The following is an 18,365-nucleotide window of genomic DNA, read 5'->3' as shown; positions in this document are numbered from 1 at the left end:
AGATGTTCGATAGGAAAGAAGGAGCAAACCACACCAGAGCACCCGCCAGCCACCCACCCACAATACTTTCCTAGAAGCTGAAGAGCGTCGGTGCAGAAATGAAGCAAAAAGCAAACAAAAGCCTTCATGCAGTGCAAAGCTAAATGTCACCTCTTGTGCACGCCCTCAAATTTTTCTTCAGAAAACAACATTTACCAATAGCATGATGAATGGGTCAAACCCAAACACATAAATCCTTTCAAGCGTTTAATGTGTTTTAATATTAGCATTGAAAAGTTCATAATTTTGGCAGCTTTGCCTTTAATTTTAAATAGAAAAACAAGTATACAGACAATATGAAGAGGCATCAACATTTTGTGACTAGAACTTAACAAAAAAGAATCAAATAATGCCACAACACTTCAAATCAAACTGTACAATGGTCGGAATATTAAATAAACGAAACGAGTACCCCACAAACTGCAAGTAAAAATAGAAATACTATTGCAGCTGTTCCTGATTGAAAATGTTTGACTGGCATTATTTCACAATGAAACATCACATTACAGCGTAGGCACCAATCTCATACATAATAGAATACAGCCAGTACACTGCAAACATTTTCAACCACATAACCAAAGGTGCCACAGCCAAACTTTTGGCAAAAATTACATCTTTAGGGTTTCATGTGAATCTTTAAAAGGATAACAGGAAGAACATGAACAAAGAAGTTAACTAGCAAAACCAGTCCAAGTTTAACCCTCGCTGGAAGGAAGGAAGGAAAGCATGCAAGCATCAGACTTGCTGCCATTACTGACAAAACATGAGTCAGCCTTCACTTTATGCCCATTAATTCCTTATGAAATGCAGGTACAATGGGAGTTCACTAACGATTAATCCATAAATAACGGTAGTCCAAAAGAAAATGAAATCCACAATTTTTTTATCTCTATTTCAGGAACCTCTCTAAACTCAGAACCCAGCTAAACAATAGAAAATTTGGCAGCCCCTTAGATTTCAGTTAAAGCAAACTCCTCTCTCTCTCTCTCTCTCTCTCTCTCTCTCTCTCTCTCTCTCTCTCTCTCTCCCTCTGTGTGTGTGTGAGTATGTGTGTGTATGTGTGTGTATGTGTGTGTTTGTGTGTGTACGTGTGTGTGTAGTGTGTGTGTGTGTGTGTGTGTGTGTGTGTGTGTGTGTGTGTGTGTGTGTGTGTGTGTGTGTGTGTGTGTGTGTGTGTGTGTGTGTGCGGGTGTGTTCAGCACAACTGTGATTAAAGTGAAAGAAAGTATGAAGAAGGATTGTGACAGGAAACCATTCTCATAAGTAAGATTTGAAAAACAATCTTTGGTGCTTATACATTAATGATGCTTAAAAAATAACTGAAGACTGTGATACTATAGTATAATCACACTTTCAGAATGGTCAGATGAGAAATCTCAAGAACCTACGACTAGCAGTACAGGGAAATTGGACACAAGAAATTACAGCACCCTGATCAAAGTCGGCACAGTATCCAAACACCTTTTTTTAGTTTTAATAAGAGTTTTACGGCACTTGCAACACAATGAGGTCATATAAGTGCCAAAGATTAGAGGTGTTACAAGGAAGTAACAAACACAAAAAAAGAAGGAGGGGAGATAGAGACGATAGATTTTTATAGGAAAGAAGGAGCAAACCACACCAGATTACCCACCAACCACCCACTCCAAACACCTTGTAACAATGATGCAGCTGGGTCACCAAATAGGGATCATGGTCCTACTGGTTCTGCAGAAGGAGGAGCTTTATCACACGGATATTACGTTTGCAACACTGACAAAGTTCTAAAAACAGGACTTCATTAGGTATTTACCATAGTACAATGAACTAAAAAGGTTTATATTTTAATACATCTCTGTGTAAAAAAAAGCTATCCAATTTCTCACAATACAAAATAATAACAAAAATAACAATAATGTGACTTTGTATGTGTTTAAACTATAAGCTCAAACTTTTTCTCGTCCTCCATTCTCCACTTCATTTCAAAGAAAACAGACTCTAATAATAATAATAATAATAATAGATAGCATTTGTATAGCGCATATCCCCGCTCAGCAGCAGGCTCTATGCGCTTTACACTATATTGAACAGATTCTAACAACATTGATAATCTTTAGATCCAGTTCTCAGTATACAGGAGTCTCTAACTTCAACGAAGAATGATCAACATTAACAATATGAGATACACACGACCATCAGATGAGGATGAACAAATATATTACAACCCTGCTTTACTTATCAACTCCGATCCAAAAATAAAGGAAAAATAAGCATCAAGCAGAATGCAGAAATTGTAATACACACTTTCAATCAAAATAAGTCTATTGCCTTGGAAAAAATAAATAATACTTGCTTCGTCAGAGATTCACTAAACCAGCCAACCAAAAGTCAAATGTTACTGTTATCACACGAGCAGAGAACACTATCCGAGCGACTCTCTCTGAAGATCGTTTCATCAGTGGACTCACTCAGCGGCAAGAGCTCTTGTGTCATGCTACTTGAGGCGGTCACCCTGTCGCTGCAAGAGTTAGCAATATAAGATTTCGTCACAGGAACTCTGTACACGCGCATTGCCGCAGACGGCTCCTCATACTCGCCCCAGCCAAAGAAGAAGTAACCAATGCCAAAGCCAACCAGAACAGCAACCAGTATCCAGACATTGAAGGTCATCACTGAGAGCATGATGACATAGCCCCAGACAAACTGCAGGAGGTACATCAGAGTCTGGAGCATGTGGCCTTTGTTGAGAATGTAACGCCTGGAAAAAGGAACACAAATAAGATAAGTAATGTTATTATGTGCAGCTGGTGAAATGATGGTACAGTCCAACCTATTCTAACAGCCACCTATCCAAGACAATAACCTGTACAAACAACCACTTCCCATTTCCCCTTTCCCTTTTTTCAAGTATCAAAATGGCTCTATCCAAGATGTTTACCTGTCACAGACAACTGCTTTTCTACATGACAATAGGTGGCCATCTTGGACAATTCCAACAACAAAAGTCACCTCAAATATCCCGTTCTGATTTACTATGAAGGCCTACATTTGGCTAAGATCCCGCATTTCAGATCATAATTTACAGAGCATAAGCCTGGGCGGGCATAGCCGATCAACCAAGAGTGAAAAGTTGAGATCATTGAATCGTCAAAGCTCAGCCACTCTCGTGAACATGATCACATAAGTGTGGTAAAACTCTATGAAATGATACAATGTTTGCCCCAGATGGGATCATACCGAGGTGTGAACTGACCGACGCGTTTGTTTTCCCTACACATCGCACTCGCATCTGAGCTCTCCACCTAAACTTACATCACTTTGCTCGAAGAGGGATCACATTGAACTGTGAACTCTTCCCTGACCATTGCAGCAATTGTCTCAACTCCCGAATTTGCGAGATCAGACTGAATTCTAATTGGTGTGGTCACAACCTAACGGTGCATAATGACAAAGGCAGGGGAACTCGGTCAGAGATAGACAGCTATCACTTTTGGGCAGGTAAAGGGGAGGGGCAACTGGATAAGCGTAGATCTTGAGACTCACTATAGGATAATAAGTGAAAATGCATGCCTCATGCCACTGTGATTGGTCATCAAGGGTGACCACTCTTTGCTCGCCATATATCATAAAGCCTCCCAGGGATCACATCAGTTCATTTTAGAGTGAAGGGAGACCCTTTTACCAGTTATGGGTCACCATAGATTCTTTTCTTGTTGCGTTGGCTAAAATCCCATTTACTTAAGATCCCGCATTTTCCTTGCTCTCGAGCACCGGGATCTTACGTGGAGACTACTGTATAAAATGCATAGGGTAGAGCTTGCTTTACAGAGGAATTTGCACTATACAAATGCTATTTATTATCATTATTATTAAACTCTTGGGCAGGGATAAGGCTATGTCCTTCATGTTGGCAAGTGAAATTAAAGCTCTATGTTTAAACTTACTTGCACTCAAGATTCTTGCATTTGCGCCCATACTGTTGACGAGCAAATTTGATAGCCTGGTAGCAAACACCCAAGATTACCAAGACAATGCAGGTCAAGTAAGTCTCTGAAACAATAACACATATATACTCGTATAAATTTTCAAATAATTTCTAATCATAATTTTCTCATTTTATATTCTAATATAAACATAATGACAAGAGTTCATGTATCAAATATTTTATGGATTTCTGCTTCACATTAAAAATATGCAACAAGTCAAATTAAAATACGTGGACATACTACAAAGTTTTGTTATTTACCAATTAGCCCAGTTTTCATTTAGTTGTATGACTGATATAAAAATCCTCACACCGAAAAATGGCTGAAATCAGAAAAACTAATAGTGACATCTATTACAGCTATTTAATTTTACAGAGACGCAAGACCCAATCCCTTTGTGAAAATTCTAAAACTAGATTACTTGTATTTTGAAACTGAGAAAGCATTATATCGCTCGCACAGTGTGACATGACACACAAGTGTATAACAAACTAGTTTTAGTTTTAGTAGAGGTTTTACGGCGCTCACAACTGCATAAGGTCATATGAGAGCCAAGGGGTGGATGTCAACAAAAAAGTCCTTACAGGGAAATAGACTTGCTCTGTTCACCTCTCTAGCTTCAACAGCACAAAGTCTTCTTCAACTATCAAGGCACCCCGGAAATAGTGGGTCATAAGAGTGTGACAGACATACAAAAGAAGTAGAGGGAAATGATAATAGTAAGGATTAGGAAAGAAAAAGAAGTAGTTCCCTGTTGTAGATCAGGCACAGTTATGAGTGTGACATTGATGAATCAGTCCATTTACAATTCTACTGTGCATGAACGAGAGATTGTCCCCCCTTTAGGAAAGGCCTAAAGACACTTCAGTCAATGGCACCGCCCCGGGGGGTATAACAAACTAATGTTATTTCCTGGCCCACCGAAGCAATACAGAAGTATTAAAATAAATGAATATGCATTGAGGCGAAACATTGAATATCAATAAAACACAAAAGGATAAGTTTCAGACTTGGTGTTTCTAGCGTGTCAAGTAATTGCTTCATAAAAGACACATGTTGCACATGCTTTTGTGGTTTTATGTCGAACATTTTCAGGGCAGTGGAAAGTGTGTAATTCAATCCCTGAATTTTCCAGATATTTTGGTCAACTTTCATACCTTTAGTACATTGTCAGTACCACAAAGTACAACTATTAATAACTTTAGGTTCTTGATAAGGATGTGATTGGAAAAAGTTTGGGGTTTTTTTTACTGTAACAATATGTAAAGACTTGTCCACATTTATCAAGTTTTTTGCAAGTTATCGGTCTTAAATATGAAAGTGAAACGTGTATTTACTTTTAAATTTACAAATTATCAATCAAACTTATGGAGATGAGAGGGGGCTTTTTCCACACTGGCCTTTTCATAAATTTAAAATTACAAGTTTGGAGACTCTTCTAAAACCAAATAATGCACATCATAAAATAGTGCACTGTTAAAAAGCAACTTCTGTGGTGAACATTCAACTTGCTTATGTAATTTCAAAATAAGGTTTGCTAGCAAAAAAACAAGGCATTTCTTCATCTGTTCGGAAGTCTATGGACAGACCAAATCCCCTAACAGGAATACACGAATAAGTGACATAATTTTCGTTTTCTTTTAGCATCCGCAATGTTTCATTTTTTTGTAAAAGCACTAAAAACAAACAAAATCGAGTAGGAAAAAGTTGAAATAAAATTACCTTTTCGTCCATGAAGTACCCATTCAGGGAAAAAAAGTACATCCCCAGTACTGGTGTGAAAGGTTGTCTGTTGAAAAAAAAATTTAACCCTGATCAGTAAAAACACAATGAAAATGGAACTAGTAAAGACATTACAAATAGGATCTATCCTTTTACAAAAACCATATTTATAAAAGTGGAACACATGACAACTCAAAAAATCTAAACCTTTACTCGATCTAACTTGCTCTTCACAGTCCATGAGGCAGAAGGATTAGATAGTAATCTGGTTCTTTGAAACAAACTGGAAAAGAGGAGAGGGTTTGGTTTAGAATAGGGCTGTATACAAAAAGAAAGCACAGCCATCAAATCAAACATGAGGAGAACTGAAAGAGAGCTCAACAAACATGACACAAAAGCCAGAACAAGCAAAAAGTGTGCATACATTGTTTTGTGTTGATGTCTTCACAATTCTGCAAGAGAAAAATAACACCAATAATGAAAATCAAATGTTTAATCCTTAACTAACTGGAACTGTAAGCTTGAAGGAAGTACACCAGGTAGGAAGGGCATAAATGGACATCTCACAAAGATTTTTTAAAGTTTTAGTAAAAGTTTTACGGCACTTGCAACACAATAAGGTCATATAAGAGCCGAAGATTAGAGACGTTACAAGAGAGTAACAAACACAAAATAGAAGGAGGGGAGAAAAGGACGACAGATTTTGGATAGGAAAGAAGAAGCAAACCACACCAGAGCACCCGCCAACCACCCACCACAAAGATTTGAAATTCAAACAGCCACAGATTGGTTAAACAATTCATAACAACAACCATCCATTTAAACGTGATCTCTTGACAAACAGAAGAATAGAGAAGGAAAAGAAAAAGGTATGACAATAACTAGCATAATACAACCAACCCCTGAATGAATTAGCCGTGATGTTAAAAAAAAAACCTTAAAAAAACCCAAAGAAAATAACAACAGTTGAATCAAAGCTTGACAAAGACCAACAAAACTTTTTCCAGCCAAAGAAATATATATGTCACTTATAAAAGATATTACCTTATGCATGATCAAAATGGTTCTCAAACTGTACACGCTATTCCAGCAGTGTCAGGTCTAACACTTGAGTGACTTGTCTCCAACCTCTGTTCAGTTCTGAAAGGGAACAAAAATAGTGTGGGAACAAAACAAAAAAAAAGGAAAGAAAACGGTCGTGCCAACTTTCTCGACAGGATGTGCTGTGAAAGATGAGATAGGTCCTCAAATAATATATTCAATTCATGGCATTCACCTCAGTCTCAACTTACTTTGCATATTTACACATGTTTAACACCCATTTGAGATCCAAAAGAGCCTCATTGTTTGATGAATTTATCCTCAGTACAAAGATCACTTTCACTTTCATGTAGGGACACACTTTTTACATTTCTTGTATTTTCATGCAATAGGCAAAAAAGAGCATATTTCTAAATTTAAATGATAAAAAACACACAGACACATCCCAAAACAACAAGTTTACTGAGTTGGACAGAAAACCCCATTAGATCTAAGAGGTATTATAAAATGCAGAGTGGCAACAGCTGACATGGACATTAATAGTCCCAATCTCTATTCATTGACCAGAGTCAACACCATCATGTCAAACACAGGCCCTGAGGCCACAGGAGGGAAAAATAGCTCAGATTTATGGGGTCATAGCAGTCATGGCTTTGATCAAAACTAAAAATGAATGCCTTTTTTTTTCTCTGCATTTGATACCAATAGAAACGATGAAAAGATCAGATCCGGGGTGGCTTGATAGTTGAAGCAGACTTTGTGCTGTTGAAGCTAGAGAGGTGAGCAGAGTAAGCCTAATTCTCTGTAAAGACTTCTTTGTTCACACCAACCCCTTGGCGCTCATTTGACCTTATGCAGTTGCGAGCGCCCGAAAAAACATTACTAAAACTAAAAAAAACTAAAAGATCAGAAAAATTATTGAGGGAGATTTTTTAATCTCAGTTCAGTTACTTCTGAGAGAGAGAAATAGATCTACATTGACAAAACAACCTCCACTTAGTGCAGGGGAACAAAAAAAAAGGACAGACACAACAGAGAGGAGAGGGGGATCTTGTGGCCTAGTGGTTAAGGTGTTCGCCTCTCATTCAATAGGTCCCAGGTTCGAATCCGGAGAGGGGCAGAAATTTTTCTTCTCTAAAAAATAGTCTCCTTTCACCTCCTTTCCTTCTCTCTAGCATTGCTCTGTCGTCTGCTTTCTTCTCCACTTTCTGCCCCAACCCCCTCACCTTCTCTGGGCTCTTGACTCTTTCTGCAGCCTTTTTACTGCTACTCCTTGGCTCATTCTTACCGATGTCTTTCAGCCACACCCCTGATCTTAGAGTAGGAAAGATCTACACCTTTCCTTCTCGGACAAGGGCGAAAAATCCCGGAGGTCCCATGTGCAAGTTGCGCACGTTAAAAAATCCTTTGGTGGTCTAAAATCGATAAGAGTAGACTTCGGCCGCCACGTGGGCAAAATACAAAATTTCCTACCAATGAATATTTTCAATGTGTCCCGCACGCTCATGTGACCTTATGCAGTGGCGAGCGCCATAAAAAAACATATACCACCCCCCCTCCCCCCCAAAAAAGAGAGGAGAGAACAAGAAGCAGTAGAACATACCAGTGACACCCTACAGTCACTTTTCAGGACAAGTCCAAAGGTAGCATAAACTGAAGTAGTTGCTGCTACTGAAACATACCGTATGACCAGTCAGCCTAAGAACAAGAACCAGCAACATTTCACCAGTAACATATTAACCCTATCCATACGCCTGGGGTCATTTTGTACCCCCGGAGTTGTATTCTTCACATTTTAGAATACTTCTAGTGTGAAGATCTCTTTGAAACTTTCAGTATTTCTCAAAAAATCATTTTGACAGACTGCTATGCAAAGCGTACGGATCAGATTAACGAGTTAATTTCCTCTTTGGAAATTGGTGGCACAAAATTCCCCACGTCATATGGATACGATAATAAAACACAACGTACGGCACGGATAGGGTTATGGTGGTAAGGACACTTCTACCAAAAAAACGACACGAACAGAACATACCAGGGTGCCCACCAACAGCTCACCTAAACGTACAGATGAGCCATGTAAAACAAAAATTATTAGCGCGAAGAAAATCTATACAATAGACAGTAAAAGAAAATGGATTTTTAAAAAGTAGAATCTATGAGCAGCGCCTTTTTATCAACTTCTGAGGCTTCAAAACTGTAGTCCACTCACCCAAAGATTCCAAAGAACAACAGTACACAACAAGTGTAAACCAAGCAAGAAACTGGCTTAAAATCAATACACAGGTTACGCGCACAGTTTGTCTACTAGTTGAACAGACCATTACATATTCATCAATAGCTGTGAAGATGGCTGGGCACAGTTATTGCACCAGGGAAGAGGTAATCCCTCCCATGTAATTAAGTCACAGCTGTGGAGCTTTGGGAGTATTGATAGACAACTACAACAGAATTAATATCATGTGTATCTGTTCCAACCACAGAACAAATAAAGGACAGAATGCTCTAGTTTGATTTTGTATAAGTTTAAAACCAAATCATAAATAAATAGACTACTTCAGCACCGGACAGAGAATAAAATTGTTTGGCCATCTGTTATGAATTTCACATAGCTAGCCAGCCTCGAGAGCCTATAACCAGAGCTGGTAGTAACGGAGTACAAGTACTCCGGTACTTGTACTTACGTTACAATTTTCGGTTCTTTTACTGTACTCCGGTACATTTTTTAAACCAGTACTTTTACTGTACTCCGATACTTTTTATAAAAGTACTTTTGAGTACTTTTTAAGTATATTTTGAGTACTTTGGTAGCTTAATGAAAGGGTAAGTGCAGGCATTTCTGATCATAATTTACGGAACAAAAACCCAATCAACCGCCAAGAGTTAAAAGTTGAGATCAAAGAACGGCCCGTCGCCTCAAAGATCAGCCACTATCGTGAATGTGATCACAAGCGTTGTAAAACTCCTTGAAACGGTACAGTGTTTGCTCCAGACGAGATCACACCAAGGTGTGAACTGACCGATGCGTTTCTTTTCCCCAAACATCGCACTCGCATCTGACCTCACCACCTAAACTTACATCACTCCCTGGGTGGGTAGGGCCTTCAAGTTCGCTCCAGGCGGGATCACATCAAACTGTGAACTCTTCCCTGACCATTGAAAGCAGTTTTTCCCGAATTTGCGAGACAACCTGAATTTTAATTAGTGTGGTCACATCGTAATGGTGCGTAACGACAAAGGAGGTGGGGGGTGGGGGACTCAATCAGAGATGGAAAGCTAAAATTGTTGGACAGGTAAAGGGGAGGGGCAACTGGATAAACGTAGATAAAGATCTCAAGACTCACGATAGGCTAATGAGTGTGTAGATATAATATTATTTATGGCATGCCTCATGCCACTGTGGTTGGTAATCAAGGTTGACCACTCTTTGCTTGCCATATGTCATAAATCCACCCAGGGGTCACGTCAGTTCATGGGTCACTGTAGATTCTTCCTTGGCTTCATTGGCTAAGATCCCATATTTTCCTTGCTTCCGAGCACTGGGATCTTAGGCGGAGACTACTGCAGTAGAGAATCTTTGGTTACACTACACTTACTAGACTCAAGGAAACTATTGTACTTTGGTTTGCCGTTGGCGCCGTGGACTACACAGTGTGACCAAAATCTGTCAGACCACTATAATCAATTGAAACTGAAACTGTGTTCTCAATGTGTATCTAACAATTTTTAGGCTGCCTAAATTTCTTTTAAACTTTTTTTGGGTGGTTTTTGCTTAGGGCTACATTGATTCCTTGATGATTTGTTAATGAAGAATTCAATGCACTTTTCCATTTCTATGCGGGCCATTTTCATCAATTTTATGTTTTCTTAAGAGCAACTTTGTATCTATATTTTTCAATTTGGATACTCTTTCTGTAGAACTTTCCAACCTCTAGGACTGACTTACATTTGATCACATTGTCTTGCTCAAACAAGTTCTATTCATAATAGCACTTACCCACTAGTTGCGTCTATTCGTTTGGGTTGTTTTTTGTTCAACTTCACGGACAATTTCTACCCTTCAGTGCGTACATTGTATATTCAAATGCTTTGTATACTGTTTACATTTCTAGTAATAAATAGCCTAATTTGTCAAATATACTGGATAAGTTATAAAATATGATGTTTTGCATAAGCGCTGAAGTGTTTTAGCATATTAGCAGAAAGTACTCAAAATGTACTCGTATGTACTTTTTTTAAAAGTACTTGTACTCAAGTACATTTTATAGGAAAGTACTTTTACTGTACTTAAGTACATTTTTTAGATTGTACTTAAATTTGTACTTAAGTACTTTTTTAAAAGTACTTTTACAGCTCTGCCTATAACACCAAGTACTCATGCTATAAAGGAAGAGGTTTTCCATGCAAAAGATGGATTGAGGGAGACAAGGAAACAGAGAGAAATTATGATATTCTCAACTGAAAGAGTTGCATTGCAGAGGTGGCCTACTATAGAAAAATGCATCTTCCCTCACACTTAACGGCAACAGAGGATGGAAAAGTAAAAGCAAAAATATCAAAGGTGGACTGCTCAGCTCATTAGCAAGAATAAAAAAGTAAGAAAGGAGGAAAAGCATGCAGAGATGATGCGCTGTTTTATTTTCTCATAATGTTGGAAAGCCTAGAAAGCAAAATTTTTCAGGAGAAAGAAAAAACTGTTAAATCTTTTCAAAAATTTAACACATAGTCAGATAAACAGATACTAAAAACACAAAAAAACACAAAAAAACAGTGTTTGCCAACAATTTCCAGTGGCATCAATATCAATTGATTCAGAAGACCAGCACACATTACAAGCTGAGTTGAAAGAAAGAACATTTTTTGAAAATAAAATAAGAAAGGATGAAGAAAATACACAAAAAAGAAGGATAGGATAGAAAGAACACCACCAAAAAAAAAGAATAGACAGACAATCAACGCACACTCACAGTCCCTTCCTCCTAGTCCTAGTCCTGTCAGGCTCTCATGCTGCATAGCAGTTCTAGGCCTATTTGTCACTGCCCGTCCTAACACACCCCAACTGAAAGGCGAGCTAGCCTAATCTTTTTGTTTGCCCAGCCAACAATCTCTCAGCCCTGGGTCGCCACAGCCCCAGTGTGTGCCACAGCTCGCTTCACAACCTGAGTCTGACAACAAAAGGGGAAAAAGAAGAGAGAATGAATTCAGTCTTAAATCCAAAACTTGTTTGTTAATATAATATATCTATATTTCCAAATGATTTTCCCTTGGACATAGTGATCATCATGTAATGGCTTGCTGGTACTGGAAAAGAGGAGAACAAAATTCTCCATTTAAGGAAACATGAGAGAATAAAAGACACCAAGGAAGAAAAGGCAAGAACCACCAGCAGCTTGCTCCAACTACCAATTCTAGTTGCAGCATAAAAATAATATTTTTTAGTTTTAGTAAGTGTTTTACGGCACTTGCAACACAATATAAGGTCATATAAGTGCGAAGATTAAAGGTGTTACAAGAGAGTAACAAACACAAAAAAGAAGGAGGGGAGGTAAAGACGATAGATATTTGATAGGTAAGAAGCAAACCACACCAGAGCACCCGCCAACCACCCACAGGAAAATAATACATTTGCTCAACGAACATTTCATTCACTAAACTAAAAGACCTAATAGTAAGCAGTCCTGCAAATCTCAGTCAAGACGGTTGGTGTCTCCATGAACGCCCACACTGGAATATCAAATTTCCTGATAACTCAGAAAGAATACTGGGACTTGCCAATTAAGAAGTCAGACCAACAGGCCTTGACACAGCCCTGGTGGCTTTGTTTACACGTACTGGCCTGGTACTTCAACTTTGAGTACTCAAACTTTGCTGGCAAAAAAAAAAAAGTCTATTCGCATTCCTCATTCTCTAGTTTCGTTTTAGTTTTAGTTTAAGTTTTACGGCAATTGCAACACAATAAGGTCAAATAAGTGCCGAATATTAGAGGAGTTACAAGAGAGTAACAAACATATAAAAGAAGGAGGGGAGATAAAGACGACAAATGTTTGATAAGAAGAAGGAGCAAACCACACCAGAGCACCTGCCAACCACCCACATTTCAGTCTGACGACAACAAAAGGGGAAAGTCAAAACAGGACTACTTGAACAGGACTACCTTAACAACAGTAAACAGACAATGATAATGTTGACCTATACATTACCAAAAATTCAGTCTTTACGACTCTTGATTTTGAGTTCAAAAGAAGCATATATTGATTTGATATCTGTTATTATGCTGGAGAAATGGTGAAATGCCAAAAGTTTAACGCCCCTATCAACATACCGCAGAAGAAAACAAAGACTCATAAACAGAAATAAGAGAAAAAATGAAGAAGGATCGACTGGTGGCACCCTCCAACCACCCACCTGAGGATTTTTTTATTTTTGTAAAGAGAAACACATCAACCCAATAATGGTCACTTAGTGTTGGGAATAAGTAAACAGACAAAAACAACAGAGGGTAAAGAAATAGGACCTACCAGAAGCACCCTGCAACTACTGGCAGATTTTTTTACTCCCTCCCCTCCCCCCCCCCCCCCCCCCCCCCAAAAACTGATCAAACAAAATTTAAAAAACTAAATCAAAAGAGGGCACCTTTAACTTTAGGCCTCTCTGAGTAGTGAAATTCTTTAAACAGACATAAAAAATCTTGCATTCCAGATAAAGTAAGTACACGATAAAAGACAGTACCATCATCACTTCCCATGCTCTGATATCTGATTTCTTGATAACTTAGCAAAGAGATAGAGATAGACAATTTATCAGCCACAGCTCCAGACACAGACATTCAATCATACACATAGTCAGGTACAATGGTTGCTGGATACAGCCCGACTCTGAATATCAGACAAGTTTTAATATGACTTTAATCTGCAGATCCTTTTGCATAGGAATGTCCAATACTAAACAAAGTGACTGCACCATGAGCCATGCGCAATACCAAAAGCCAAAAAGCTCATGAAACAGTAATAATACACTACAGAAAACTCCAAATATATAAAATATTGGTTGAATATATGAATAATATCTTGCCTCCGAGAAGTTACAACACTCCTAGAAAAAACCTACAGTATACATTAACACCCCCCCCCCCCACCCCCTCTCCTCCTTTCAAGGGAAAGAAAGAAGTCAGTTCTGCACTGAAATGGGGGGGGGGGGGGGATTATGTTCTGGACTACCTCCTTCAACACAGCCTACAAAACTTTTGAAAAAATTAATGATAAAAAAGAAAATATGAATCAGGCTCACAACAAATTTCATTCGGTAATTTCAATATCAAGACAAAACAGAACAAAAACCCACAAGCATTCATAAAATCAGACAATATTGGAGATACAATGAGGTTCTTTGTAAGCACAATTTCCATCACAGCAAATGTGGCCCTGAACACCCCTAGGGCTGAGCTTTTCAAGTACAATAGTTTAACAAGACCATTAAAATATAAAAAGGGTACTTGTGTGGAGTCCAAGGCTATGGTTTAAAAGAGGCCAAAGCATTAAGATTAAACCAGTGCATGTACACAACGCAGTGGAATCAGATGCTCAACAATTCTCGGGCATATGGGGTTAGCGGTTTAATCTAAAAGCCTGTTCATTTCCTTGTTTTAATGAAAAAATACCCATCTATCTTGAATATAAGATGAGATATTTGCAACTGAAGGCGAAGGACGTGGGGCTCACAAGGTGGAAAGTGGCCACCAATGTTTAAGTACTTTCAAAGTTGTAGTGTCCTTGGAAACTGAAAATTAACAGAATTGTCCCTATTGTCAACGCTATTGAGTAAAATCAAAATAGAAATTATGTGTTTTTAAATGGACTTAAAAGTGTTGAGCTCAAAACAAAAAATTCGATAAAAATTGCCACATGGACAAAAAAATGTTGGTTTCTTTGATTTCACTATTTCATAGAGCAACTGGTTTCAGTGTTCACCACATTGCCATGCAAGTCAATATCGTTATGTCTGAAAAGTAAATTTGTAATTTATTACATGAATCATCTCATATTTTATTTACTTAATTTAAACTCTTCCTGGGTAACCAGATTGCCTTACAGAAGGACTACTAGTCTACTTGGACTGACACAATCCCTAGCACAACATAACTTCATTGACTTACACTGAACTGTCCATCATTTACTAAAAGACTAAATATATTATGACTACACTACACACAAATCTAATGAAGGACTGATTTTGGATGGACGAGGTAGAAATTCTTCCGACAACAAACTTATTCTTGTTTCGAAATCCAAACAGTAGTCCCCGCCTAAGATCCCATTACTTATGAACCCGGTTCGCTTAAGATGTCGCTGTTTTAAGAAAATGAAATTTTTACTTCACAAAGGCATCCCGAAGATTTAGCTCTGAAGGAGCATTTTAGTATGACCCCTTCTTTCAGCTAAGATCCCGCATTTCAGATCATAATTTACATGACGACAAAAACATGGAAGAGCCCAGCTGGTCAACCAAGCAGCAAAAATTTGTGATCATAGTTCTGCCTGTTGCATCACAGATCATCCACTCTTGTGAATATGATCACATCTTTGTCGTAAATCTAGATGAGAAGGTACAATGTTTGCCCCAAATGGGATTGCTCCGCAACGCGCTGTGAACGCGTCAAAGAGTGTGCTTTCCCAAAATATCGCACTCACATTTGAGCCCTCCGCATTATATTACACAGGGTGGGCAGGGTAAATAAGGCCATATAAGGGAGGATCACATCGAACTGGAAACTCATTGAAACTTCTGTTTCTCTGATCATTGCAGCAGTTGTCTGTTGTCTTCTCTCCTCCCAAATTTGCTAGAGAGACTGGATTTTAACTTGTAGTTACAATATATTTTTATATAATGGTGCCATGGGAAACTCGGTCAGAGATGGAAAACAATAAATTATTGGAGAAGCAATGAGCAATGTAGCATTGCCAATTGAGCCTTTTTTAAATTAATATTCATTTATTCATAAGTTTATAACGAAAATAGGACAAATTAGGTACTCTACAAACACTTGTCAAGAACAACAAAAACCAAGGCACAGAAATTAACCATTCCTACGCAGAATAAATCTCAAGACATTGAGCTTTTTAGTACATCCGCGTAATGGTTTGCTGAATGGGATGGGGAAGAAGTTATATCGTTTTAAACATAGCCAAAAATGTGAACATCCTAACCAACACCGCCAAAGTCGCTTCAGAGCTCTTTAACCCCGTGACCCCAAGCCGGGAGCTCCGGCAGGCTGCTGAGTCACGCTAACTAAAAGTAACAGAATCGTACGAAAAGTGATGCCGTGCTCTGTGTGTAGCACATTTTAAAATTACCACCCATCTAGTCATTAAAGTCGAATCCACATGGAAAACGTAAGAAAGGAAGACCAAAGATGACATGGGGGCGAGCAGTACAAGCGGAAATTGAAAAAGCGGGGACATCACGGAAACAGATAGAAAAGGATGCTCAGGACAGGCTTCATTGGAGTAATGTTGTTAATGGCCTGCGCTCCACTGGGAGTTTACAAAATGGCAAGACAGAGAGAGAGAGAGAGAGAGAGAGAGAGAGAGAGAGAGAGAGAGAGAGAGAGAGAAAGAGAATGATAAAAGACTAGAATCGGACTCTGGGTCACAAACTGAACAAGCTAGCCTGCCGGCATGCAAAAGGTGTGTAATTGTTATATATGTGACATGTGATTAGCAGCATAAAATTAATTTGTCACAGATATTCCAATGCAGGTTTTCCCTGGACCGCTTTGTTAAGTCATAGAAGGGATGATCCGAGAACAGCACTGATTCTTTTAAGATCAAAGTTATACCGTTTCTGTAATGGAAGGAGTAAATTCAAAAAATATTATAACCTGATAAAAGTTTAAGCTTATTTGGTAGTTTTGAAAACCATTGTACAGGTAAAAAGAAAAATTTGAGAGCAAAACACTCGGAAATGACTCGAACCCCAGATCATTTGTAACAACAAGAGAGCGTCTAAAAAGGTTATTCAAATGGGCGTAACTACTCATATTACTCATAACCTGTCCCTGTGGTTTTATGCACCCAGCATAACATAGCAAAATCTGATCGTTTTTTTTCATAATTTCTGATTATTTTCCTTTATCATTCTTTGTTGAAATTAACAGAATCGCATAATTTAACATTTTTGGGCTCAGTTTGCATAATTTCAGAATTTTTTTTGCATAAAACCGCGGGGACAGCATAACATTTGATGGGGGTTTTTTTTACTCATGCACCCGTCTCATGTACACGTTTTATATACTTTTTTTCTAGTAGTATTTTGCATGCTAAACACAAATATAATGGCCTTCATTTTTGCGGAAAACAGAACTATATTACAGTAGGATCAGTGACGTAATATTTGACTTGTTTTTAACAACATGGGCGATGTCAGGGGGGCATGTTCCCATGACCTAAAAAGAATCAGGGAGGTTACAGGGGGTATGCCCCCTGCATTTCACAATGATTTGATGTTTTGGTAGTTAGGATTAATATTTACTTGAAAACAATTGATTTGCAAGGGTTTTAGGGGCCATACATATGATGTGTTCTGCAGCAAAAATTAAGGCAGTTTAGCCCTCAAATCAGTGCATCTGTGTGTGGGTGCATAAGAAAAAATTTACATTTCAAATTTGACTTTTCAGCCTAAGAGAGGGGATTATTCATGTGTTCGTAACACTTTATAAATTTATAGAAAGCTATTAAAGATAGAGACAGAGCGTTATTTTCATCGTCAATTTCTAACACACCCCGACGGTATTCACGGCAAAAACACACGTTTCCAGGGCCGCTCACTGTACATTAACAGTACAAGCTGAGTGACCCCCGCCAGCGCCCCCCCTGGAACATCCACAGTAAGAAGTATATATATAAGACTTGCATCTCGGCACAGACGCAGAAGAGTAGTTAATCTTACTCTTAGCTTGTCATTTTAATTTATTTAAAAAACCCCCCCTTGGCCCAGGGTTCACACCAGTGTCAGTATATATATTTCAATGAAGTGACGTCCGAATAGACAAAAATTATATTCGGACTCTGAATTGAGTTCAGCATGACGTTAGTTCCGACTTCCGACCCTTGTTTCCATTTCCAGCATTTATGAAAAATTTTTTGATTATAATCGAGACGTGAGCTTTAATATCCAGTTACTAGATTTTCTAGATCTTAGATCTAAACTGGCCCTCCCTGCATCTTTAGTATGAACAGAACAACCAAGTTGACTTGACCTTGCCGGGGGCAAAGCTAATTATGTCTAACAATGAGATTGCGTAGACTGTAGTGGAGGTGGAAATACCCTGAGTAGTCGGTTACCGTAAACTTAGACAGCCATTGGGCAATGAGAGTGCAATCTTTTGACTTTAGACACAATTACAGTCCAAAAAGGTAATTCTTATTCTTATTTTACGTAAAAAATCCCCCTATTAGTATTAGCCTCCTACAATCTCACTTAGAAGCTGAGTCCGAATAAATAGCTAATTTTTTTGGCCGGCACTATTTCTCCGAACGTTCGGGAAAATAAAGCTAGGCACTATTTCTCCGAACGTTCGGGAAAATAAAGCTAGGCACTATG

General features: G+C 38.5%; 1 protein-coding gene across 4 annotated transcripts in view; it reads right to left on the bottom strand.

Moving 5' to 3' along the window:
- Positions 1–1,192: 1,192 nt before the first annotated feature.
- The window catches only part of LOC101857887 (probable low affinity copper uptake protein 2), an 18,995-nt gene continuing 1,822 nt past the window's right edge, over positions 1,193–18,365 (bottom strand). For 2 of the 4 annotated variants that reach the window (XM_005101494.3, XM_005101495.3), the window contains exons 2-5: positions 6,771–6,866; positions 5,727–5,793; positions 3,963–4,068; positions 1,193–2,776 (exon numbers count right to left, since the gene is read on the bottom strand). In XM_005101494.3, coding sequence (XP_005101551.1) covers positions 2,407–2,776; positions 3,963–4,068; positions 5,727–5,793; positions 6,771–6,779 — 552 coding nt within the window. In that variant the 5' untranslated portion in view covers positions 6,780–6,866 and the 3' untranslated portion in view covers positions 1,193–2,406. Of the gene's footprint in view, positions 2,777–3,962; positions 4,069–5,726; positions 5,794–6,770; positions 6,867–11,728; positions 11,910–18,365 lie in introns of those variants that run through there. The other 2 variants (XM_013084327.2, XM_013084326.2) reach the window with 2 other exon arrangements.

The sequence above is a fragment of the Aplysia californica genome, unplaced genomic scaffold (assembly GCF_000002075.1).
Source record: "Aplysia californica isolate F4 #8 unplaced genomic scaffold, AplCal3.0 scaffold00285, whole genome shotgun sequence".
Taxonomy (NCBI): Eukaryota; Metazoa; Mollusca; class Gastropoda; order Aplysiida; family Aplysiidae; genus Aplysia; species Aplysia californica.
Note: the sequence above shows the minus strand (reverse complement) of the source record. Positions and strands in the feature narration are given on the sequence as shown.